We start from the raw sequence: 25,935 nt of genomic DNA on the forward strand, positions 1-25,935 counted from the left end.
CTTATACTGCAGAACATACGGTAAATGCATGGAAGAAAGAAGAAAATAAATGTATACTTATCGCAGGTGAAGCTTACCTGCATTTCTAAAAACTAATTAATGTGAACATTCATGTGGGGAATGGAACTCAGACACTAAATGAGTCACTTGAGAAAGGATTCAGGTCTCCCAGAGGTTTAAACACACAAACCGACATGGACAGAAAGAGTGTCACTAAACACAACAGGAAGGAGCAAGCAGTGGATTCAAACAATCAGTTTCTTACTTTAAATAAAAGAAAAAGTTATTTCTCAATCTATGGTGATAAAACCAACCAATCTGCCTAAGAACAAAAAATCCATGATGGTTAGAAATCCTGTTCAAGGTCTGCTTTGCTTCGTTAGAGGACAGCCTCTCCGTCCACCATGCTGTCAGTCGGTCGATAATGACATCTGCACTGACAGATGGGTTGGGAAATAATTGCCTTTATCAGTGAAATATTGCCAAGTCCATTATGTGAATCTAGTTTTTAAAAAAAGGCTTTAAGTTAATGTGAATAGACGGACAATAAAACTTTTTTGTGATTGTTAACACGAGACAGTGAAGTCATTTATTATTATTCTTGGAATCAGTCAAAGTAAGGTTAATTTCCACATTAGACTTGTTTAAAATAAGACATAAATAAGGAATTCTGGTGTAAATGGAAAAGTTTTAGTTTGTAAACTCCATATTGGTTATAATGACTTGTATTGGCACCGGAACACTTAGTCATCTGATTGTTTTGCAATTCCTTCACACAGCTATGAGGTGCCGTGTAGGACATTATTCAGAATTAGCATTCACATACACATGTGAAATCTCTCACACACACTAGTGAAATGCTTGTATACATACAACTGAAAATGTATTCATTCACATACACATGTGAAATCTCTCACATACACATGTGAAATGCTCTCACACACACTACTGAAATCCTCTCACACACACTACTGAAATCCTCTCACACACACTACTGAAATCCTCTCACACACACTACTGAAATCCTCTCACACACACTACTGAAAATGCTCTCACATACACATGTGAAAATCCTCTCACATACACATGTGAAAATCCTCTCACATACACATGTGAAAATCCTCTCACATACACATGTGAAAATCCTCTCACATACACATGTGAAAATCCTCTCACATACACATGTGAAAATCCTCTCACATACACATGTAAAAATGCTCTCACATACACTATCCAAAATGCTCTCACACACACTACTGAAATTTTCGACAGAAACGGAAGGCATTTCAGTAGAAACGGAAGTTGGCTGATTATCGCAAGATAATCATTCGTCTGAATCATTCGAAAATGGCAGCCGGTTGCGCAAGGAAAACCACCGAAACGTGTAAGTATATTAAAAAATATCCAGTATCTGTTGTAAAATATATTTGTAAATACTTAGGATGATGTGTTTAATATGTTATATTCCTCAATCAACAACCTAGATTGTTTTGAAGCTCATCAATTTCAGTAATGCTAAAGCTAACGCTAACGCGAATTAGCGCCGAAGGCTAAAAACAAACGCTAGATATTACATCAAAAAGCAGTGACTTCTAACCGTAGTCACAAGTTATTAACACATGTTTTAAATGTGTTCATATATGTAGGGACAGACGAGGATGAGGAAAATCCGATCCATTTGCGGATGGAGAAAGATAGCCTGTTTGTTTTCAAGCTAGCTCGTGCCAGATGGGTAGAGACATATGATCAGATTTGACTTCATTTTAATAAACGGTTAATCGTTGTCGTACTGGGTTAAAGGTTTATGTTAAAGACCCAGAAGAGAGAGGGGGAAAGGGCTAGAAGGGAGGAACAGCGACAGGAGAGTCTGTTAAGTTTACTTGAGTTGAAATTATTGTTCTAAAATGTAATGCAGCCATTGTTTTTCCAATTTGTTTAATAAATCTATGAACAAAAATGAATAATTTACATGTATTATTTAAATCTGAGCTATTTTTAACAATCTTAAAAGGATTTTCATATAAATATCAGATGTACATATTTAGAATTTCGTTTTATATGTTAATATTTATTTTTATACATGTTAACAATAATCCTGGTCTTCTAGAGTCATGTGTGTCACAGTTGGAGCTGAAAGGAAAGCAAATATTTGTCCTTGCAGACAGACGTGACTCTGCTCGTCCTGCATGTTCCTGGTGTTGTCCTGCTGTGGCTCAACATCTGTGGCTAAGCAGTCGCCTTTGCTGATGCACAAAATGTGCAGAATTGAGCTGCAGGCAATGATTTTCATTGCAAAGGTTGGTTTTACTTTCAGTGCCCCCAGAAATATTGCTCTCCTCCTCATCTTTATCATGCCAAATGCTCTCTTCACAACAGAGCGTGTTCTGGAGTGGTTCTGGTTGTAACTGCCTCAATGGCATTCCTCATGGGTTCCCTGTAGGGTGTCAGCAGCATGATGGGATGTGCAATGCAGGGATACCCACCATCACCCAAAAGGATCCTTCAGGTGGGTTTGTTTGATTTACATAAATTGGGCTTTTACGTAGAACCTGTGAATCATGGATTGATCCTGGATTCTCAACAAAAATATCTATAAATTTGGCATTAGAGTCACATACAGCATGCATTTTAATGGAATAAAAAAGCTTCCTGTTAAAATAACAAGCTGCATTTTCTTTTAGGGCCTTTATTCTTATGTGGCAGCCATCAATGCTCCTTGTGACCCTTTGGAAGGAGAAAGACCAAGCGAGTTGCTAAAATCCAGAGGCGACTTATGGTAGTTCATTCCCACTGGGAAGCTGGGTGACCCTGCTCATCAGCTGGAGGATGCGGTCTGCCGTCCTGTGGACAACATCGCTCACGGTGGACCGTGTCATGTCAAAGACTCTGGCTACCACACTGTAAGATGTGCCACATGCCAGCCAGAAAAGAAACACCAGGACGTCAGTCTCCTGTGACCCCCCAGAGTGTGAGGAACCCGAAGCTGATGCTTCAGGACCATCGACCCAGATGCTCGATGGTCCTGCGGGTCAACCGAAAATCCAGTCTTGTGTCGGACTGACCGTCAGCGTAAAGGGCCAGGACAGACACCTTTGTGTTGGTAAAGCAGTAGAGACGTGGAAGACCCTGGAAAATGCAACATTAATTATTTCATTGAGGAAATTAAATCACATTTTTTTAATGTTTCTATTTATTTTGATGTCTTACATTTTAGATTATGAAGTATTTATTAATTCTGGAAAATCTCGTGGTTTTTATTTGGCTGGGTTTTTGGATTTTCATTTAAACTTTTAAAAATGAAATTTTTTGTTTTTTTTTTGTTTAAAACAAGTGATATGGTTTGACTCTGAATAAAAAATTCTAAACTTTGAACTCACAAGTGTTTCATGTAATTGGACTACACAACTCACTTGAAAAAGAATGTTAAACTCTTACCCAGCAGACTGTGTAACCTTGAGCATGATTAGTAACAAAGTTTAAGTTAAAGTTTAGGTTAAACTAAAAAAAAAGCTTTAAGTTTAACTCACAAGTTATTCTGTCTGGTCAGGGCATCCAGAGGAAATCTTCTGAGATGTCTGCTTCTCCTTGCCGTCCTGTGATGCTGCATATCTGCTCGTTTTCAGTTTGATCTCACGAAAAACGGTTGAATTATTGCCAGGAACACGGACAGATTCATTTTCAAAGCCATTTTCAGTAAGGTGTAAGAAAACTACAGAAAAAAATGCCTCCTTGCAAGAGCCCGTTAATCGTTCAGTGGCACAAAAACAAAATAAATATTGGCATGAAAAAATAACTTGGGGGTTTATTTATGAACAAATACATTAAATCAACACCAAAGTGTTTGTAATTTAATTATTTATAAATCAGTCACGTTTTCCATGATCAGAACACAGCAGATTCATAAATAGTCTCTGTAAAATGTTCATATTAATTATGTTTTTACTCTGACAAATAAGTGTCATTCTCTGCGTTAAATAGGAGTAGTTCGCCTCCAGACCAGGTGGTGGCAGTAATGCGCCACTTTGTTTCCGTGTCAAGCGCGTTATGAACAACACCCAAAAGAAAAAAGTACTGAGCACGGGTGTCTGAATTGCTTTTAAATTCAGAGAACTATATAGAACTATATAGTTCTGCACTATATAGGGTTTTAGTAGTTAGGGATCAGGGCAGGAATTCGGACACAGGTTCATTTCCACTGAAATGCCTTCAGTCGAGCAACTTCGTTTCTAACAATAAAGTAAAAAAAAAAAAACGTTGTTTCTACTGAAATGCCTTCCGTTTTTATTGAAATTTTCACATGTGTATGTGAGAGGATTTTGGATAGTGTGTGTGAGAGCATTTTCACATGTGTATGTGAGAGCATTTTCAGTAGTGTGTGTGAGAGCATTTTCAGTAGTGTGTGTGAGAGCATTTTCAGTAGTGTGTGTGAGAGCATTTTCAGTAGTGTGTGTGAGAGCATTTTCACATGTGTATGTGAGAGTATTTTCAGTAGTGTGTGTGAGAGCATTTTCAGTAGTGTGTGTGAGAGCATTTTCAGTTGTGTGTGTGAGAGCATTTTCAGTAGTGTGTGTGAGAGCATTTCACATGTGTATGTGAGAGATTTCACATGTGTATGTGAGAGATTTCACATGTGTATGTGAATGAATACATTTTCAGTTGTATGTATACAAGCATTTCAAGAGTGTGTGTGAGAGATTTCACATGTGTATGTGAATGCTAATTCTGAATAATGTCCTACACGGCACCTCATATACAGCTGATGGTTTCCGTTCGCTAACGGAAAACCAAGAAACTTCTGTCACCAGTGAATAAACGTTTGTAGTTTTGAGCATAACAAACTTTGATCTAGTTAGTTCAGGGGTCGGCAACCTGAGACTCCGGAGCCGCATGTGGCTCTTTCATCCTTGTTCTGCGGTTCTCTATGGTTTTGTAAAATAACTATCGTGTTCTAAGATTGTTGTGGTGCCTTTAACACCCTCTGGTAGAAGGGGGCGTGTCTGCAGCTGTGAACGCCGACCAAAGTCCGTTATGGGATGGAAAGTTCTTCTAAAAAGACAAGTCAGTGGGGATCTGGTAGGGGGCATATGTGCGCCCAAAAGAAAGTTTTTTTTTTTTCCCAGGCTACAACTACGACGGAGTTTTAGGGCCACCAAAAAAAAAAAAAAAAAAAAATTACGAGAATTTATCTTGTAAATTTAGGAGATAAAAAGTCGTAAATTTACGAGTTTTTATCTCAGAAATTTACGACTTAAAAAAAAGTCATAGATTAACAAGGAGAAAACACCGAAGTTGTCCGTTTATCGGAGCATCGCTTGAAGATGAAATATGTGGAGCCTTCTGTGAGGCTTTATTTCCGTATTATTATGGGTTTAAAACAAAGAGATTCTGAACCTTTTGATGACTCAAAATCAGATTATTGTTAGTGTAGTCGGCGTTCCGGGGTTCAGTGTCAGTAAAGCTGAGTTTCATATGTAAAATAAGGAGCTCAGAGACACGTTTGGGTGTAGTGGACTGCTGCAGCCTTTATTCTCCTTTTCATTCACATAACCTGAAGTTCATTTGTTACCTTACGTCATGAACCTGTCATCCGAAGACCAATGGGGAAGTAAACAGTGTTACATACGCCCACTCCTCCAGATGAAGCGTCCCGTTTCAGCATAAAACAATAAAGAGGAAATAAAATAGTCTGTTATATTAGCATTAGAACGTTGAAAATGCCAAAAAAGTACTCCTCCTCAGACGGAAGCGTCACACAGACGTAGAGATACTGTCTTTGGTGGAGGAAGAAAGGATTCAAGTGGACAGCTGCCTGCAGGGATACTGACGGCTTCATCAGGCTGCAGAGATCCTGCAAACCACCCATCAATAATAATATCATAAATAAATAAATAATAAATGATAAATCATAAATCAAACAAATGAGCTTCCAGACATTTGCAACGTTATCAATAAACATTCAGATCACCTGTTCAACTAAGTTTAGTCGGTCTGCTCTGCTGCTGCGCGGCGTTCACTTGCTTCTCTGCATGCTTACCTCCACTTTAATCTCGTAAATTTACGAGTATTTTCTCATAAATTTACGACTTAAAATCTTGTAAATTTACGAGTTTTTATCTCCTAAATTTACGAAATAAAAACTCGTAAATTTCCTTTTTTTTTTTTTTTTTTTTGGTAGCCCTAATACTCCGTCGTATACAACCACCCATTTCCGCGTAAAATTAATTAAATTTGAGTTAGGGCTGTCTGTGTAGAACACGCTTGGGGAGGAGGGGGGGGGGGGGGGTGTGTTTGCAGCTCCAAGTTGTTTTCCCCCACGTGTAGAGGATGTGAACAGGTAAAAAGGTGCAGGCAGGGCTTGGACTCTGCACCAAAGACATAAAAGTCTTTTCAAGGTTGTGGACAATGGACAAAAGATCAAAGTAAACATCACGCTTATAAAGAAAAAAAAAAATTAAATAATCATTTATTTTTTTGGCATCACGGGATCGCTCACCGTGATGTCATCGTCTTCCGGGGGATGAAAGTCTAAAATTTCATTTTGTGCACTTTTGTGCATATTTTTGACTCTTCAAAGGCGCAGAAATCTTTCTAAACTGAACACAATCTGGTCCTTGCAGTCAGTGACTGCTGCTGCAGGCCATAATTAATAAGAAAGAAATATGTAAAAAAAAGGTTATCAAACATAAGGACAACAAGTTTGGCAAAAACAAAAACTGTAAATTCCTAAGGTATGCGTCCACAGCTAAATTAGGTTCATACAACTAATTTAGCATCATCTAAAAGGAAAAACACAGAACAACATGTTTTATTTAATTGGTATTTTAAGTCAGGCATGACACATCATGATATTTAGTGACTTTTTGGACAAAACCGATGAGCGCCTGCATTATAGAAGCGTATCGCATCTAATTGAGAAACAAAAAAACCCCGGATGATCTTTGTTCTAATTTCTTCATTTCTAAGAAAAAAAAATTCTTTAATGTACAAAACAGACACAGATCAAGTCTACAATATGACACAAACACTTCTTGCTTTACAACTTTTAAACTGCAGTTTATTCTAACCTTCTGAAGTTTAGTGGTTAGTGCCCGGCCTTGTTTGGACTGATTTGCTTTTGTAGTTCTTAGACAAGAACTACTTTTTGCCTTTAATAAAACAAACAAAACAAAAAAAAACCTTTTTTTTTAAATTAAATGAGATACACTTCCATAGATTGACATTTTTTCTAGTAACTTGGTGACAATTTTAAATCATGTATTGTTTTGTTTTTGCTCCTGCTAACATTTGTTTTCTGTCCAAATTGCAAAACTCCTGAATCAAAACTGATATACGATTTAAATGATAAAAAAATAAAAAAGTAAACTTCAAACTTTTTTAAATAGACAAATCTAAGTAAATGAAAATCAAGAAACTAAATGCTGGAAGTCTTTTTTTAACAGTTTTAGCTTCAGTGTTGACATTCTTTCACTACCGTAAACCTTTAATTGTTTAAGCCATAAACATAATTCCAGCTGATTCCAAAGCAGAGAAAAGCAGCCATGTGCTGATATAAATCTAGTGAAGTCTTTACGCAAACAATGTAAATCATATGATTCTATAAAGGACAAAAAAACGATAATGCGTCACCTATCAGTACAAAGTCCATGTGAAAACTCACATTTCTCCGTGTCAGAATCAGCTGATTCACATTGATCGCATAAACGGTGGAGAAGTTATAGTATATCAAAGAGTGTGTGGTTATGAGTCACTGGCGACATCTCCAGTATTCAAGGGCTACGCCATTTAGGAAAATAATCTTAGTGACCACAACTGCTGTGATGGATTCTAGTGTTATGGGATAAAATGTGGGATAAAATCTAAATATTGTAAGAGCAAAATAAATTATGGCAACAATACACACTCTTTTATTAAATTAAGTTTTTTTTTAAATGTATTAGTCTCAATTTTCATTTTACCCTATGAGGAATTACCTGCTTCAGTGATGCCATTACAGATTCAGTGAGAAACATATTTTCCTCTTCCGTTTGTCTGGATAAGAAAATATGCATGTTTAGTATTCGACTGCCCCTGTGGCATCTTCCTATCTAAAACCATCTTCCTCTCAAAAAATAACTGATAACAAACACTTCTGGAAATCTCTTCTAAAATGGTTGAAAAATGGGGGAGCGGCGCAAAGCCTTTGGCCTTCACGGATCTGATAAATCTTATCTTTCTCTCAGAATACACTCTCTGTTTTAGCGCGGCTGCACTCTAAGCACGGACGCCTCTTGTCAAAAGGTGCTTGTATCATTTTAAGATGATTTTCTTTTGATGTTCTTACATTCGGATGTGTCTTCGCTTGGCTTTAAGTCTCTTTTGATGTCAGAGAAATCTAATTAGAGTCTTCCTGTCACTTTTATCACCATCAAATGCAGCTCAGCTTTGGAGATTTTCAGGAGTAAAGCCTTAATTCCACCTGATGTTCCGGTACAGATTTCAGAGAACAATGCTTTTGTTTGCAAGTCACCTAATAACAATATTAAATTCCTCAACTAATTAACAAAAAATGATCTGCTGACTTATGATTACTCACAAATCTTAGGTTTTATAACCAAAAAAACCTTCAAAAAGAATAAATTGGTTTATTTTTTATTTTGTTGAGCCACGTTTTCTATTCCATCTTTCAGATGACTCAAAAGCTTTGTTACAATTTTATTTGGTCAAAGATTTCAAGCACGTGTTTGAATATTATCATCTATGCTGCTAAGTTAAGATAATTTTTTCCAACACATTGACAGACACGTCCACTCAGTATTTTCACTGCCGTATATGTACAAATTAGAGAATGAATGATGCCAGAAATGCACAGTAAAATAGAGAGACCTCTGGGTAATCTGTCTCCCTTTTTATTATGTCTCCTACATTTTTGTGAAAACTGGACATTTATTAAATACTTCAAAGATGTTCCAACTTTGCTGGAAAAATCAATGTCGGTTCTGGTGATCAACAGTCTACAGGCATCGCAGGTTGATTCTCTGTCACTCCTTTTCAGTAAAAGATATTAAAGAGATGATTGAAGCACTCACACACACAGTTGAGGTCTGGTCTGTTCCTACTGAAATAGCCGTGGGCCTCAGGGGAAAAGATGCTGCGTCCATTGTTTGATATGTTTTTCCAGATTTTCGATTTAGATCCTACATGATCCATACTAGAAGGTGATCCCATGAGCACGGATGCTCACCGACAACAGCCTGGAAACGGACATGGAGAGGGAATGGCCACACCCCCTATACGCATCACACAACGTACATAGGACCAATAACAGCATGTCTTTGTGCAGCTTAATTTACAAATCCCTTTCACATGGCAATGTCCAGTCATTTGTACTGATAGAGAGGATTTTAAGCTTTCAAACTGTTTTGATAATCAGAATCTATGTTCTCTCCGGGGTCTCGGCTTCCTCCCACCGTCCAAAAACATGCTTCATAGGTCAATTGGTACTTCTAAATTATCCCTAGGTGTGAGTGTGAGAGTGAATGGGTGTGGGATTGTGGCCCTGCGACAGACTGGCGACCTGCCCAGGGTGTACCCAGCCTTTGCCCACAAGTGGCTGGGATAGGCTCCGGCAGCCCCATGACCACCAAAGGGAAAAACGGTAAAGAAAAAAAAATGAATAAAAGAATCCATGTATAGAGATAAAATACTTTTTTTAGAGATCAAATTTATTGCTCCTTAAGAGATGGAGGATCAAATGATCTGAAAACTCTTTGCAATTTTTCATGTATGGCTAGTCTGAGATAAGATTTTCGGAAGAAGTTACTATTTCTGGTGAGGGTACAGATACAGGTAGAGAGTTTAATGAAAACGCTTATCAGTCTTTATGTTTTTTGTAGCTCCTTAAATTTCATTTTTTCTGCTAGCAATTTAAAGAGTTAACAAATATTTCAATTTCAAGACTAAAGTTTTTCAATATTTTAAAGTTATATTCAGTTTTAAATCCCGTAAGCTTTTAAACTAAATGTAAATCTTGATTCCATTTCTTTTGTTTCAGAAATTCATTTCCACTGCTAATCACAGTCCTGATAGTGACCATTTCATATGGCGTCCCTCAGGGTTCAATTTTCTGACTTCTGATTTTTTATGCTTTAACAATATTGTTGGAAGTCTTTCGACCACAGTAACTCTTCAGCTGTTTTCGTAATTGACGTCCGTCGTCAGCAGATTCTGAAGCGCAGAAAAGCAATTTTGGCCATGTATGCAAAACCATCTAATTCTGTCACGGAGAATAGCGGGTTTACAGGTATGCAACACAAGTGTTGTGAATCAGCTTATTTAGGTTGATCAAAAAACTGTTGAAGAGTTACGGTAGGCCAAAGAGCGTGTGCTAATTAGGTTTTGACAGCGACATTACCAAAGTTAAGGGTTTAACAAGCCAAATCTAAGGCCAACTAGCAAATACCAACTAATGCAGTTTCTTCAATGGCTACTTGGGCTGGGATTTCAAAGGGAGCAATTTCCCATTGACTCCCATGATAAAGAGCCTTCCCATCCATTCATCCATCCATCCATCTTCCTCCGCTTATCTGGAACCGGGTCGCGGGGGCAGCACTCTAAGGAAAGATGCCCAGACTTCTCTCGGCCACTTCCTCCAGCTCATCTGGGGGGACTCCGAGGCGTTCCCAGGCCAGCCGAGAGACGTAGACTCTCCAGTGTGTCCTGGGTCTTCCCTGGGGCCTCTGCCCAGTGGGACATGCCCGTTACACTTCCCCAGGGAGGCGCCCAGGAGGCATCCGGACAGGATGCCCGAGCCACCTCAACTGGCTCTTTTCGATGTGGAGAAGAAGCGGTTCTACTCCGAGCTCTCCGCGGGTGACCGAGCTTCTCACCCTATCTCTAAGGGAGCACCCAGCCACCCTACGTAGGAAGCTCATTTCAGCCGCTTGTATTCGGGACCTCGTTCTTTCGGTCATAGCCCAGAGCTCAGGACCATAGTTGAGTACTGGAACGAAAATTAGTAAATTGAGACCTTTGCTTTTCGACTCAGCTCTCTCTTCACCACAACGGACCGATACAGCTACTGCATAACTACGGACGCCGCTCCAATCCGCCTGTCAATCTCACGCTCCGGTCTTCCCTAACTTGTGAACAAGACCCCAAGATATTTAAAGTCCTCCACCTGGGGCAGGGACACTCCACCCACCGAGAGATGGCAAACTACCTTTCTCCGGTCAAGGACCATGCCCTCAGATTTAGCGGTGCTGAACCTCTTCCCAACCGCTTCACACTCGGCCACAAACCGCCCCAATGCACGCTGGATGTCCCGGCTTAAGGAAGCCAATACGACAACATCATCTAGTGGCGACAGTGGCTCAGGTGGTTGAGCGGGTCGTCCAATGACCGAAGGGTTGCCGGTTTGATCCCCGCTCCCACCAGCCAAAAATGTTGTTGTGTCCTTGGGCAAGACACTTCATCCTCCTTGCCTCCAGTGTGGCTCCACTGGTGTGTGAATGTGCATGAATGGTCCCGGTGATGGTCAGAGGTGCCGTAGGCGCGAAATGGCAGCCACACCTCTGTCAGTCTGCCCCAGGGCAGCTGTGGCTACAGCTGTAGCTTACCGTCACCAAGTATGAATGAGGAGTGAATGAATAATGGACACACTGTAAGCGCTTTGAGTGTCTTGAAAAGCGCAGATAAATCCAATCTATTATTATTATTATTATCTGCAAAGAGCAGAGAGGAAATCCTGTGGTCCCCAAACCAGACCCGCTCCGGCTTCTGGCTGGGCCTAGAAATTCTGTTCATAAAAACTATGAACAGAACCGGTGGTAAAGGGCAGCCCTGCCAGAGTCCAACATGCACCGGGAACAGCTCTGACTTACTGCCAGCTATGTGCACAAAACTCTTGCTACGGTCATACAAACACCCGACAGCCCTCAGTAAGGCTCCCCGCACCCCATACTACCAGAGCACCCTCCACAGGGTACCATGGGGGATGCGGTCGAACGCTTTCTTCAAATCCACAAAACACATATGGACTGGATGGGCGAACTCCCACAATCCCTCCAGCACCCTAGACAGGGTGTAGAGCTGGCCCACTGTTCCACGACCAGGACGGAACTGTGAGCCTTCCCTCACACCAGAAATAAATGTATGCACAACCTGTGTACTTACGTTTTTCCTTTTAATATTGTTTTATTTTCTATTCATGGTACTTGTAAGTTGCTGTTTAAAATTTTAGCTGTTGTGATTTGGTTGGATCTACACATTATCCTAAGCATGTTGTTAGGATTGACAGGTGATTGAACCAAAAAAACTCTTTATTATCATGACTTTTTCTGGTCCAACAGCCAATTTGTAGAATATTGGTTAGGTGGACCGGGTTATCTCCTGTCAATATGGCCGAACCATTTAACCCTTGTGCTATCCTAGGCACTTTACCATTGGGAGTTGGGTCATATAGACCCCACTAGACAGTGTGCTGAACCTTTTTTCTTCAATGATTTGTGATCTTCACTATGGTGTCCATGGATTACAGGAAATCTTTCCACCTTTATCCACCTTTGTCATGGTAAGAAGAACACTTCAAAGTAAGAGTGGGGTCATAGGATAGCACAAGGGTTAAGGCATCATTTTAATCCTAAACTGAAAAAAATTACTACCGGTAATACGTCAAAATAAATTACGTCAAATATTATTGGTTCTGTGATAAAACTCCCCAAATAAATTTTCAGTGCAGCTGATTTAAATTGGTCTAAAGAGGGTTGGACTTCCATGCTGGAATTTATATCGAAATATATAAAAAAATTCATTCATTTTCTAATTCGTTTTTCCCTTTCGGGGTCACGGGGCTGCCGGAGCCTATCCCAGACACTTTTGGGCCTAGGCAGGGGACATCCTGTACATTGTATATTCTTTAATGTTTTCTCTACTCAAGGTGATGCTAATTGAAGTGGAGTCCTGGTTTTAATGGTACTTACGGTGTGAAAGGGCTGATTCTCAATTTGATTTAAAAAGCTTCCGCTCGAAAAAAAACCCACAAATGTCTTTCATTTGCAAAACTGACAAAACTAAAATTGTTTTAAACGGTCTATTCATAACAACTTTTTCCCTTTAAAAAATCAAAATATAATTTAAAGGCATCACAAGAGACTTCCTTTAAATCCCGGATGGCAGCTTGACACAAGTCCATTCAAATATAGCCGATGCAGACTTATTTTGTTTTGGTATCTAATAGAAAAGATGTAAATTAAACAAAATGATCAATAAGCTGGTCACAAAGGTCCAGTGTGAGTCTTGGCGTTCTCTGCTCGAGCAGACACTTTAATGTACCACACAGGAGAACCAGACCCATTTCTCCGAGGCTGTTTGCTTTAGAATTCATATTTGCCCTCCGTGCTCCGTGGTGCTGCCGTGTTGCAGTACATGAATCATAATACCGAGTGATAAAGGAGCCGAACAAAAGGAAGTGGAAATGTAAAATGGACCCGATCATCAGTTTGTGTCCTCAATACTCCCCGGAGCAACAAAAGAAAAGAGCAGACGGAAAGGAAGGCAGGATTTTTTTAAGAGAAGTGACGAGATGTAGAAATGAACATAACATCGCAAACGAAGGTAGTTTTTCTTTTTACACTTAACCTTAAGAATGAAACCGAAACAAGAATTGTTTTAGGGAGTTTATTGCTTTGGTAGTTAAATATTGTTCTTTAGAGGCATAAAAATAAAGGATACATTCAGAACTTTACTTTTACAAGTAAATAAAAGAGCAGATTTAGATACATTTTGTAGAATATAAACAGCTGTTTTCAATAAATTGTCTCTGTTGTGTGCTTCTTTGCAAATCAAATCAAATCAAACTTGAGTTCAATCAAACTGGAGTTACAACTAAAATGTAAAAGGAATCATATAAAAATTAAAGTCTGCGGCTGTTCCACAATAATGAAGCGCTTGTTTGCCGTCATTTTAAACAGCCACATTTGTGGGCCTCAAACACGTTGACAAGGATTAGATAATACAAGTTTATAGAAACAAACATTGTGTTTCCTGAAACAAATAGAAGGGGAAGAACCTCAGAGAGCCTTAAGAGCTGAGCTCCTTCTTCTGCTGGTTCTACTGCTCTGGGATTTCATTTCTCAGCCAGGGTTTGTCATAGATCAGCCGTTCTGAAGGTTGTTGCTGAGAAACTGCAGATCTGTAAATGACAACATACGACAGTGAAGAATAGAAAAAGTTGTCTTGACGTGAGGTTATGCTGAGCTCAGCTGATTGCTTGGGGATGGTTTCAGAACTCACTTCTCCAAGACGCTGACCTTTGTGTGTAACACTCACCACTTAAAGCTTTTAGTCACATGCACCCGTGCAGGTCTGCTGTGGGGCTTTGGGTTGTTCGGGCCCATGGAAGGTTGTAAACAGGAGCGGCTGCATCTTAAAGGGTTTTGTGGCCACCTTAAGGGACGTCATGAAAATGGAACATATGTATTGTGAAGTATTTGTTAGGATAATGTAAGTTAGGGGGGGTCGTAAAGAATACTACCAACGTATTCCCTGCGTGTCGTAAAAGGCGACTAAAAGGGACGGAGCGAGAGGACTGGGAATCCTCTCCCCTGTAACTACATTCCTAATTACGGACAGGGCAGAGTTGGGAAGGGGAGATTACCTCCCCAAACCCTTAAGATTGGGTCGTTGAATGTGCGGGGGTGTAGTACAGACGGAAGCAAAAGAGATCTGATTGGAAGGATGTTTCGAAGGAGGGGAATGAGCGTGTTAGCACTGAGTGAGACAAAGATGAAAGGGAAGGGTGAGTGTGTGTTTGGAAGTGTGAGTGGGAGAATGTCTGGTGTAGAGAGCGGGAGAGCAAGAGAAGGTGTGGCTTTGCTGGTGAGCTGTGAGGTGAAACGATGTGTGGTTGAATGGAAGGAGGTTTCACCAAGACTAATATGGGTGAAAGCGAAATTTCGGAAGGAGCTGTGGGTGTTCGTGAGTGCATATGGTCCTGGCAGTGAGAGGAATGAAGAGGAGAGAGTGACCTTCTGGAATGACTTGGATGAGTGCTTGCAAGGATTTGGAGCAAATGTGAATGTAGTGCTGATGGGAGATCTGAATGCTAGAGTGGGTGATGAGAAAATTGAGGGTGTTGTTGGCGTGCATGGTGTTCCTGGAAAGGATGATAATGGTGAGAGACTGATAGGAATGTGCACTGAAAGAGAGATGGTGATTGGGAATACATGGTTCAGAAAGAAAGAGATCCATAAGTATACGTGGGTGAGGCAGAGTGGTGGAAGAGTGATTGACAAAGCACTGATGGATTATGTGGTGGTTTCAAAGGTTGCATGTAGTAGATTGCTGGATGTAAGTGTGAGGAGGGGAGAGTGTGGAGGTATGTCTGATCACTTTTTGGTGGAAGGAAGGTTGCGTGTGGGTATGCCATGGGTGAGATCGAGAAAAAGTGGGGAGGCAAGAAAAGTTCTGAGAGTGAGTGTTTTGAAGAACAGAGAGAAAATGTGTGAGTATCAGAAGGAATTAGGTGGCAAGTGGAATATGGTGAAGGAGCAAATGGTTGTTGGAGTGGAGGAAGAATGGCAACAGTTCAAAAGTGCAGTGGTTGGAAGTGCAGAGGAAGTGTGTGGTGTGAGACGTGTTGGGGGTGGTCTAAGAAAGGGAAGTGAATGGTGGTGCGAGGATGTAAGGTTGGCTGTAGTTGAGAAGAGATGTGCGTACGAAGTATGGCTGCAGAGAAAGGACAGGGAGTCATATGAGTGTTATAAGGAGAAGAAAAGGGATGCTAAGAGAGCTGTGCGTGAGGCAAGAGCGGCTGCGGACGAAAGGTGGGGCAGACAGTTGACTGATAATTTTCGAGAGAACAAGAAAATGTTTTGGAAGGAGGTGAAGAGGGTGCGAAAGGGAGTGTCGGGGAGGGAGGAGAAAGTGAAAACAGAGGATGGAAGGATGTTGAATGAGGGGAATGCAGTAAGAAAAAGATGGGCAGAGTATTTCGAGAGGCTGCTGAATGTGGAGGAAGATCGGGATGCTGTGATTGGGATGGATGGAAGGGAAAGTAGACTGAATGTATTAGAAGAGTTGAATGAAGCGTTGATTACAGGAGGGGAAGTTGTGCAAGCTGTGGGAAAGTTGAAAGTAGGAAAGGCTGCAGGTGTGGATGGGTGTGCTGTGGAATGCCTGAAGTGTGGTGGAGCGATCGTGATTGAGTGGTTAGTGAGATTGTTGAATGTGTGTTTTGCAAATGGGCAGGTGCCGCTTGATTGGATGAGTGCGTGTGTGGTTCCCCTGTACAAGGGTAAGGGTGATAAGTATGAATGTGGTAGTTTTAGGGGTATTAGTCTGTTGAGTGTTGTAGGCAAAGTATATGGGAGAGTGCTGATTAATAGGGTAGTGGAGGGAACTGAGTGTATGATTGGTGAAGAGCAGTGTGGTTTCAGGAGAGGTAGAGGGTGTGTGGATCAGGTGTTTGTTGTGAGACAGGTGTGTGAAAAGTTTTTGGCTAAGGGGAGAGAGGTGTTTTGGGCATTCATGGATTTAGAGAAGGCGTATGATAGGATTGATAGAGAGGCGTTGTGGGTGGTATTGAGTATGTATGGTATTGATGGTAGATTGTTGGAAGGTGTGAAGAGTTTTTATAGACACAGTAGAGCATGTGTGAGAGTGGGAAATAGCATGAGTGAGTGGTTGCCTGTGAGGGTTGGTCTGCGTCAGGGATGCGTGATGTCTCCGTGGTTGTTTAACGTGTATATGGATGGTGTGGTAAAAGAGGTGAATGAAAGGGTGTCGGGTACGGGTGTGAGCATGATAAATACTGACGGCAGCGAATGGAGTGTGAATCAGCTGCTGTTTGCAGATGATACTGCACTAGTGGCTGACTCAGAAGAGAACTTGGGACGTCTGGTTGAGGAGTTTGGAAGGGTGTGCGACAGAAGGAAGTTGAGAGTGAATGTGGAAAAGAGTAAGGTGATGAGGTGTACGAGGTTAAAAGGTGAACGTAGATTGAATGTGGCATTAAATGGGGAGTTGTTGGAAGAGGTAGAGTGTTTTCAGTATTTGGGGTCGTGTGTCTGTGTGGATGGTGGAATAGGGGGAGAGGTAGAGTTTAGAATTAATGAAGTACGAAAGATATGGGGGGGAATGAAGAGAGTGTTTGAATGTAGGTCACTGGGAAAGGATGCAAAAAGGAGATTGTATGAGGGTGTGGTGGTGCCTGCAGCGTTATATGGGGCTGAAACATGGAGTCTGAAAGTGGCGGAAAAGAGGAAGCTGAATGTAGTTGAGATGAGATGTTTGAGGAGTATGTGTGGTGTGACGCGTATGGATCGTGTGAGAAATGAAGTTATCCGAGAGAGAACTGGTGTGATGCGAGAGTTGGCTTATAGAGCAGAGCAAAAGGCACTGGGATGGTTTGGACATGTTGAAAGAATGGAAAGGGAGCGATTGGTGAAAAAGGTATATGAATCTGATGTGAGTGGAGTGAGAATGAGAGGAAGACCGCGAATGGGATGGACAGAGGGTGTAAGAAGAGCGTTGAATGCAAGAGGGATGACTGTGGTGCAGGGGAGAGAGGCTGCTCAGGACAGGGATGGGTGGAGAGAGTTTGTGTATGGATGAATGGATGGGTGTGGTGGAGGTCTGGTCTTGGGATGAAGCGGCAAGGGGAAACCAGCCTTGGCTGAGGCCCTGCAGTGGAGGTGCCCACACTGGGCTGTGCAGCTGACCCTGGTGCAGTGTGGTGTGGCTTAGACCAGATCTCAGACCAGTCGCACGCACATACGCACACACGCACTCACGCACTGAAGGAGGAGGGTTTGGGGAAGAGACAGAGGGAGCTAAAATTGTGTGCCTTGTCTAGGCTACCCCACCTTGGTGGGACACAGCCTTGGTAAATAATAATAATAATAAAGTTAGATACACTTATGATGTACGGGTGATGCTGTTGTACAATGCTCTAAACTTGTTGTCGGTGAAGAGGGCACCCCCGGGTCCTCACCAACCGAGTGCAAATGCTGCCCGTGCGGGACGTGCACGTGATACGTATGTGCCCGTAAGACACTCACACAAACTACACTCTAATTGAATCGGTTAGCTCAAAAAGGGCCCAAGTCCACAATTTTTCAAAACAGAGATATTATTTGTTCTATGGTCTTCAAGGGAAAAGCTATCTGATTATGTGCAAAAAAGTCCCAAGTCCATTGTAATGTATTGACTATGCTTGACATTTAAAATGCATTAAGTGCCAAATTCCTGGACTTGTGCCTCTCTTGCATGGGTTTTACTTTATCCCATAGATGGCAGCACTAGTTATCCAATATGGCAGTGTCCTTGTTTACTTCAAGAAGGGCCCAAGTCCACAGACTTTAGTTTGCTAGTCCTCTGAAATTATAAAAGTGAGGTTCTTCATATTATAGCATTTGTAAGCTATGAACTGATGCTAAATCTGGGTAAAATTTTAATCATTTGGTGTAGCCTCCCTTTAAGCTATGCAATTAAATCATTTCCTGGAAACTAACAGATTCAATTGTCTGATGTTCTCATTTCTGACAACTAGGCTGTGTGCACTTGAACAGCACTAATGGGCTCCTTGAACAGTTTGTTTGGGGGGGGGGGCTTTACCCCTTACTTACCCTTGTGTGTTGTATAAGTGCTTACTACGACGTGTCACTCACAGCATGCCTGTAGAAAAAATGTGCATGAACATGTTCGCTCTACGGGCTCATTGGTCCACGACTTTGATGCTTCGTGCGGACCACCTTTGTGCCCCGTACAGGTTTGCCCATTTTTCACCTGCAGACAGCCCCGTATCCACCCCTGAGGGCAGTCGTGACTGTCTAAGCCAGGCCCAGGCCCAATTCAAGGGGTGTCTGTAATAAAAAAACAAAACAAACACTGGTGCAGCTTCACCAATAAATATACTGTAGTGGCTTGACTGGGTGGACCTTGTGAAAACCAAATAAAGACCAAATAAAAGCAGTGTGGCCAATTAATATCCTTAATTTCCTCCCCTCCTTTTCAATTTAGCTTCTATTGATTTTATTTTAGATAGTTTTGCATTTTTTCTGTCATTTAAGCTTTTTTAACAGGAAAGAAAAATGTCAAAACCAACCCCAACGTGAGGTCGATTTCACTCTTTAAGTTTTTATTCATATTTATATTTTTTAAAAGAAGTACAAGATGAAAGTGTAAAAATGTGAAGTTTTTTTATTTTTTTTGCAAATTTGCCAAAGTATGACAAGAGTTGACATAATAAACACTAAAGATTGAAACGTATTCTTTTAGAGTGTATGTTATAAATGCAGTTAAAAGTTAATATTTATTTGCATGTAGGAACATTTTACTGCATTTAATCCACAGAATCATGTTCACACACATCTCTATTATTTTAGTTCAGGTATAAATTTGCAAACTAACAACACAGTTTAATATCCATTTAATTCCATTAAACATCAGAGTTATTAGGGAAACGTCATTTTTGTGTCTGCATGGATGGTGCAGTCTGAGGGTTAGACATGGTCTCAGACTTTTTCAGAGGATTTACCTGCAACTTGCGCAGTAAGATAATACAAGATTGTTGTTGGCATTTTAGAAGTTCCTCTTGACATTTCCGATTTCCTCTGGCTTCTCCCCAGGTGCAACGAGGGAAACAACCAGTCGTGGAATCCCACAGAGTCCGCCCACTGCAACAGGCGGCGTTTTCTTCCACAGGACATCCAGAAGGACATGGAATGTCCATCTTCCCAGGATCTTCCGCCTCCACCTCCCCCGTCTCCGCTCCCCCACCCTAACACCCTTTCTCTGCTGGAGAAGCCCCCCCCCATAGTGACCACCACCAATGGTCGCTCTGACCTGCTCGGGCGAGGGGTGAGTCCTAGTTTGGGCTCGGTTCAGGTCGGATCGGTGCACGGGTTGATACAATGTCGGGGTTTAGGAGGGGACTCTAGTTCAGGTCCAGGTGTGGGCCGGAACTCGCTGGTTCAGGAACTATCGGAGCTGGAAGGTCAAATCACTGCCATAAAGCAGCAGCTGCAGTCGGCCATGCGAAGGAAGAGGGAGTTGGAACAGTACCAGTCAGAAAACCAGCAACCGGACCAGACTGCACCGGGTCAGCTTCCAACGCAGGCCTTCAGCCAGCCCCACCAGCAGACTAACAAACACAAAAACACCCTCCCAGACTTCTGAAGCTCTCCTCCTCTGTTTTGTCCAGAGAACCCTTCTTAGACTAAAGGATTAGTTTCCTAAAACCTCCAGGTTCTGGATACCGATCCTCGATTCTGGAGCTGGAACATACGCAGGTTTCTTGTAACAAGATCCTTTTTTTTTTAGGCTCAGGAGTTCCCCGGAATGCTGGAACAAAAGGTTCTCGCTTGGACATTTTCTGACTTTTGAAAGGTGAAGCATGATTGTATGAGAATCGCAAGTCGGGGGGGGTCAAAGAGGGACCCAGAGCCAAATCTGTTCTTAGAGTTCCCTGTGTCGTTCCACCCAGTCCTGATCCATTTCATGTCTCCACCGCCTCCCTGAAACTTTCCGTTTCTGCTTCCATACAATCTCTGGTGCTTTTTTCTTTAAGTCTCATCTCTGTCTCCATGGTGATGAGCTTAATCATAGGTGTGATGATGGTGTTGAAGTTGAGTTTGTTGAGGCTTGCGGAGAACTTCCGACCTGTGCTTGAACCCGGCCAGGCAAGTGTGGATGTGAGTGAAACCTCTCCCAGACGCTGGCGATTGCTTCATATTACCACCGCTGACCCCATGCTTCTGCCCCCAACCCCCCAGCGCTTCTGACCATTTCTGTCTGATAAGTCTCCTTGATGGGGCTGATGCTGCAAGATTTTAATGAAAAAGATGGTGTACAAAGAGCTTTCCCCCCAGAGATACCTGGATGAAGAAGAGCCGCTTTACATCCGCCACCGGATTACATACGCCAACTTCTGAGTCACCGTAAAATGTTCAGTGATGCACCCCCACTTCACACAAGAGTCTACTTTGCAATCAGGAGAGGGGTCGGCAGGCGAAACAGAGTTCAGACAAAACAGAAATAGAAGGAATATTCAAACACAGACCATTGGTCTTCCTCCAACACAAAAGAATCGGAACACACCAGTGCACTTTTTTTGTGATGATCTTTTCTGGTTTGGTTGTTCTGTTAATAAACATGTACCTCTCTTCTTTGCACCTCTTTTTTGTTGTTTTTTTAAAGTCTAGAACATAGTTCTCCACGTATCTTTGAAGGATTTTCAGCACAGCATGTATCGCACCATACGACACACCGCATTAAAAGGCGCACCACCAATGGATTGTCTGTTATCTAAAATTACATCGAAAAGACACTGAACAGTAAGGTGCATTAAGCCAGACAAAAGAGTCAGAGGAGTCCATCAGTCAGACTCTATTAACTAACAATAACATGTTATCCACTGTAGAAGTGGTAGCCACATTAAGTGTTAGCTGCATTAGCATATTACAATAGCTGTAACTAAACCTTCTTTGTAACACATGAAATAAAAACCAAAAAAAACAGACTGACACAAAACAAATACACCTGTGACTATGCTGACTTTCAGCCATGTTAGTAACACATTAAAAAAAACCGCAATCCATCACTGCTAACTGTTAGCAGCGTTAGCGTATGTTAGCATACTCAGAATACCAGTGACTCCGACCTTTAATGCAACACGTAAAAAGAAAAAGACTTTTCTTTAAAACAAACATGAGTTTCAATGTTAACGCCATCTGAGGTCTGACTGGGCGTCAGGCGCGCTTTGACATTTTCAGTGACTCGATCAAAAATCCAATATGGCCTCTCAATGCAAGGCTTTTTGTCCTGAACTTCCATCCACTTTCTAAACCGACTGAGACTGCCGGTGTAGGCACCATAACCATCCGGCCTGCAATTACCGTTCGGGGTCCTTTCAACTGAGGATAACGTCACACTACGGTAGCCCCACTTGGAAAAACTACGTAGCGTGGAGATCTGCTTGGGCTCTATATATTTTCATTTCACGTTTCCTTTTGTAATATAAAGTTTTTTTCCCTCATAAGTTGTGTCTGACATTATTCTTTGTGATGTTTAGAGAGAGTTCTTGCCACATCCCACTTTGTAAAAAGATCTATGGTTGTTAGAATAAACCAGCTGCTCCACACAAGTGAACCGTGTCTCTGAGCAGAGCAGCTGGAGTCTCGTACCTTTGTGTTTGCAGGCAGGGAAGGTGCTTTGTTACAGTGTGCGGTCCAGAGAAGGGTTCTGAATGCTGTCCGTTCGGCTGCAAATACACTTAATAATAATCATAACAATAAAAAATAAATAATAAAAGCTCATTTAGAAGATAATCTCGCTCCATGTTGGAGTTTAGAACAGACTACATAATATCTTCTTCCATGGTAGTACAGTAAACCCTTGTTTTTCGCGGGGGATACGTTCCAAAAAGAACCCGTGATAGGCAAAATCCGTGAAGTAGAAACCTCTATTTTTTTTTTTACAATAATAATCCTATTAAACAAATAAAAGTACTTAAGAAACGTTTTTTTCAACAAATAACTTCTGTACTGTCAAATAATAATTTGAATCATCAATATGAAGGCTTCAAATCGCGGAGATTAGCCCCGCCCACCGCCACCCGAGTATTGGACTAAACGGGAGAAAATTTAAAAAACAATTATGAAAAAACCACAAAGTACAATTGGACAAATAGTGACTAAGGTGTAGTTCACTGCTCTACAGACTGAGCCGCTGCATCCTGACTCCGCTCTGCAGTGTTTTCTTCTATTGAAGCCCGCAGTGCAGCTGTGTTTGTTCAGGACAAGAACATAGTGATTGACAGTTGTTGTCGCTCTTTTTTCTATGGGTTTTAGAGAAACTCCAAATTGCAAGATGGTTTGCACGTACGTAATGTACATATTAAACTGCAACGTTATTGACGCACAGGAAGAAGCGGAGTGACTTTTCAGCCAATCAAAATGCAGAACACAATGCACGATGCAAATCCGTGAAGTATCGAAACCGTGAAAAGTAAACCGCGTTATAGCGAGGGATCACTGTATCCTAATTTGTCCAGACCAATCACTATCTGATACCTCATCGGACCAACGGACAGCCAATCACAAAATGTGACATCAGCACTAGTCCCAGGACTAGACCCAGGTTGCAGGCCGAATGGTTATGGTACCTACACCGGGTTGCCGAAGGCTGTCCCAGTATTGCTGGGTGAAGGCTGGCAGAGGGAGAGGTTTGGCTGTGCCGTCATAGCGGCCGTGATCACCCCAGCTGATCCTCCAGTTTTATTTTGATTTTTCCCTCTAGAGCAGGGGTGGGCAATTCCAGGCCTCGAGGGCCGGTGTGTCTGCATGATTTCCAGATACTCTTGCCCTACTCATGGCTGATTACCTGGTTCAGGTGTGTCCAGCCAATCAGAACATGCCAGAGCAGGGTATGCTGGAAAACATGCAGGACTGCGGCCCTCAGTGCCCACCTCTGCTCTAGAGCAAGGGGTTCTCAGAGTATGGCCCAGGGGTCAATAGCGGCCCTGCGGGAAGATTTTTTTGTGGCTGTCAATAAAAGAGAGCCAGAGCAGGTTCCTTTGAGGAAAAATGTTGCGTTGGCGAGGAGAAAAGGCGCTTTCAAGCTAAGTGGACAAATGGTTACTTTGTCGTACCTCAAGAGCTGGATAAAGTCATGTGCCTTATTTGTAAGCATGTAAATGCAATGCTCAAAGAATTCAATAAAAATCGTCACTATGTTACAAATGATAAAAACTATGACAAATATACCGAAACAATAAGCTCCAACAACTACAACGAGGCTATGCTGCACACCAGATGTTTACAACAATGGCTAAATCCAGTGAAGCTGTGACAGAAGCTAACTACGTTGTGGTTTTGGAAATGGCCCGGCGTAGCAACTCTTTAAGTGACGGGGAGTTTGTAAAAACAATGTACCGTATGCTGAAAGTAGCTGACATTATTTGTTCAGAGCAAAAGAAAAAGTTTGCAGAAATAAGTCTGTCAAAAGATGCATTTACAAGACGAGTAGAAGATCTGCGGGCAGCAACCCCCGACCACAACTGGGAAAACATCTGGAGGACCTGGTTAATTGTACAAATGACATTTGGTCATTAAAGTTATTAAAAACAGCTTTTTCTGTTTATCCATTTTTCCATTTATCCGTTTTGGCCCCCACTCTAATGTTGAGTTCCTAATTTGGCCCTCCGCTACAAAAAGTTTGAGAACTCCTGCTCTAGGGTTAATACTCAGACTGGGCCACGGTCAGACTCAGGTAACGTTTGAAACATCCGTCAAGAACTCGCTCAACAATGTTTCCCATGATGTGGCCACAAATAAAGGCCAGAAAACGTTGGCGCTTGCTCTGCGGCCGGGGACTAAGGCGTCAAGCAGTAATTTTGGGTATTACGATAACAACCAAACATTTTGACAGAGTGCCGTGCGCCTCTCAAAACTGCTTTGACTTCAGTAATCACAATCAGAGGTAATCTATATATGAAGCACTCCAGAATATTAACCGCACTGTTGTTCTTGGAAAATAATTTGAATTTTTAAGTGCGCCTTATAGTGCAAAAAATATGGTATCGACTGACCGGTTTTGGCAGATCAGAACCCTGAAGAAGTAAATAGACCTTTATTTCAAAAAAAAAATGTCTTCAATTCTGTCTTGCAAGGAACAATTTTATCAAGAAAAAGTTTTTAATAGTATAAAAAAATGTTAGTTTGAGAAAACATGTCTAGGTGACTAGAATATTTTTCTTAAAATACAAATTCTGGGTAAGACAATTTTTCGTAGCCCATGGGCAGATTTTTCTGCTTATTTAGAGAAAATCTGCCCATGGGGTAAGAAAATCTTATTTTTCTTTTTAGGGGCCTGTTTTGCAGTATAGATAAGAGTATGTTATAGTAAAAGAGCAGTTCAGGTAAAACTAGGACTAAAATCTAAAAATCTGCCTTAAGGCTCATGCTCTGCTTTTCTACATCGGTTATTAAAAATCCTCTGCAATTATTTATCTGCACAGATCTCATTAGATTGTTATGAAACAGCCTGCAGTCATGGAAACTCGCGCTGCTCAAAAACAAATATTTAGCAAGCACTCTTCCTGACCCACAAAAGGGACAGTTTGCACAGGAAAGAACAGTCTGTGAAGATGGTTTTTGAACATGTTCTGCACAACAGCACACACACACACACACTCACACACACACACTGCTCCTATCTGTTTAGCCAGTGGATCTGCAGGGTAAGCGCAGGCTGTCACAGCTGAAATGAATACCTGACGGAGCAAAAGAGAAAGTGCACAGCCTGAGCCGTCAGCTTTCTTTGTATCCTCGCGCATGTTTGCCTTGCTTAAGCGGCGGCATAAACATCACTGAAGTCGATACAGCAGAAACGGGATGAAGCAACGCGCAGGAATTCAATACCAAGTTGCTTTTAGCAGATCCCTGCACATTCTAATCACTTTCCCGGGGTGCACGTGTGGCGTGAGGGAGGAATGGCTGCAATATAAGATATGACCCTCTGTGAATAATGACTCATTAAGTCGAAAAAACGCTTACATGGCGGGTTTTGATTGAATTCTGCTGATTTTCTGCAAGAAATTAGCCAAAACATTTAAAAAGGCTTTATCCCAGAAACAGGAGTCGAAATTGTCTTCAAATTAATTTTACACCACAATCAAGTAGACTTAAAAAAAAGAAAGAAGGTTTTTCTATGCACAGAAAGTGAGGTGTTTGTTGTTGTTTTTGAATGGGCAGCCATTTTTGAATTTTTATCAGAAAATTGCAAACATTAAGAATGCCACAGTTCTTGGTTTAGAACCAAACTATATATTAAACCCTTCAACCGAATGGTGGGGAAAGTGAATGCAATGTTCACGGGTGCCCGTTCAAACGGCCGCTTCCAATGAAAAGTCTATAAGCAAACGGATGTAAATGTAAATTTGGGGCTTCAGCGATCAAA

At 41.6% G+C, this 25,935-nt stretch overlaps 1 protein-coding gene and 1 long non-coding RNA gene across 3 annotated transcripts in view; both read left to right on the forward strand.

Moving 5' to 3' along the window:
* The window catches only part of grin3a (glutamate receptor, ionotropic, N-methyl-D-aspartate 3A), an 81,328-nt gene extending 60,179 nt beyond the window's left edge, over positions 1–21,149 (forward strand). Inside the window, exon 10 of the mRNA XM_011481947.4 lies at positions 19,605–21,149. Within this exon, the coding sequence (XP_011480249.2) occupies positions 19,605–20,154 (550 nt within the window). The 3' untranslated portion in view covers positions 20,155–21,149. The remainder of the gene's footprint in view (positions 1–19,604) is intronic.
* LOC144996544 (uncharacterized) lies at positions 1,140–3,372 on the forward strand. Of its 2 annotated transcripts, none has more exons than XR_013659466.1 (4): positions 1,140–1,384; positions 2,108–2,297; positions 2,377–2,506; positions 2,682–3,372. It is a non-coding gene; the product is annotated as an uncharacterized LOC144996544 (long non-coding RNA). The 2 variants fall into 2 exon arrangements; XR_013659465.1 differs by having other exon boundaries at positions 1,152–1,384; positions 2,162–2,297.
* Positions 21,150–25,935: the final 4,786 nt, after the last annotated feature.

Source organism: Oryzias latipes, chromosome 12, assembly GCF_053564925.1.
Source record: "Oryzias latipes strain Hd-rR chromosome 12, Olatipes_Hd-rR_3.1".
NCBI classification, from domain to species: Eukaryota; Metazoa; Chordata; class Actinopteri; order Beloniformes; family Adrianichthyidae; genus Oryzias; species Oryzias latipes.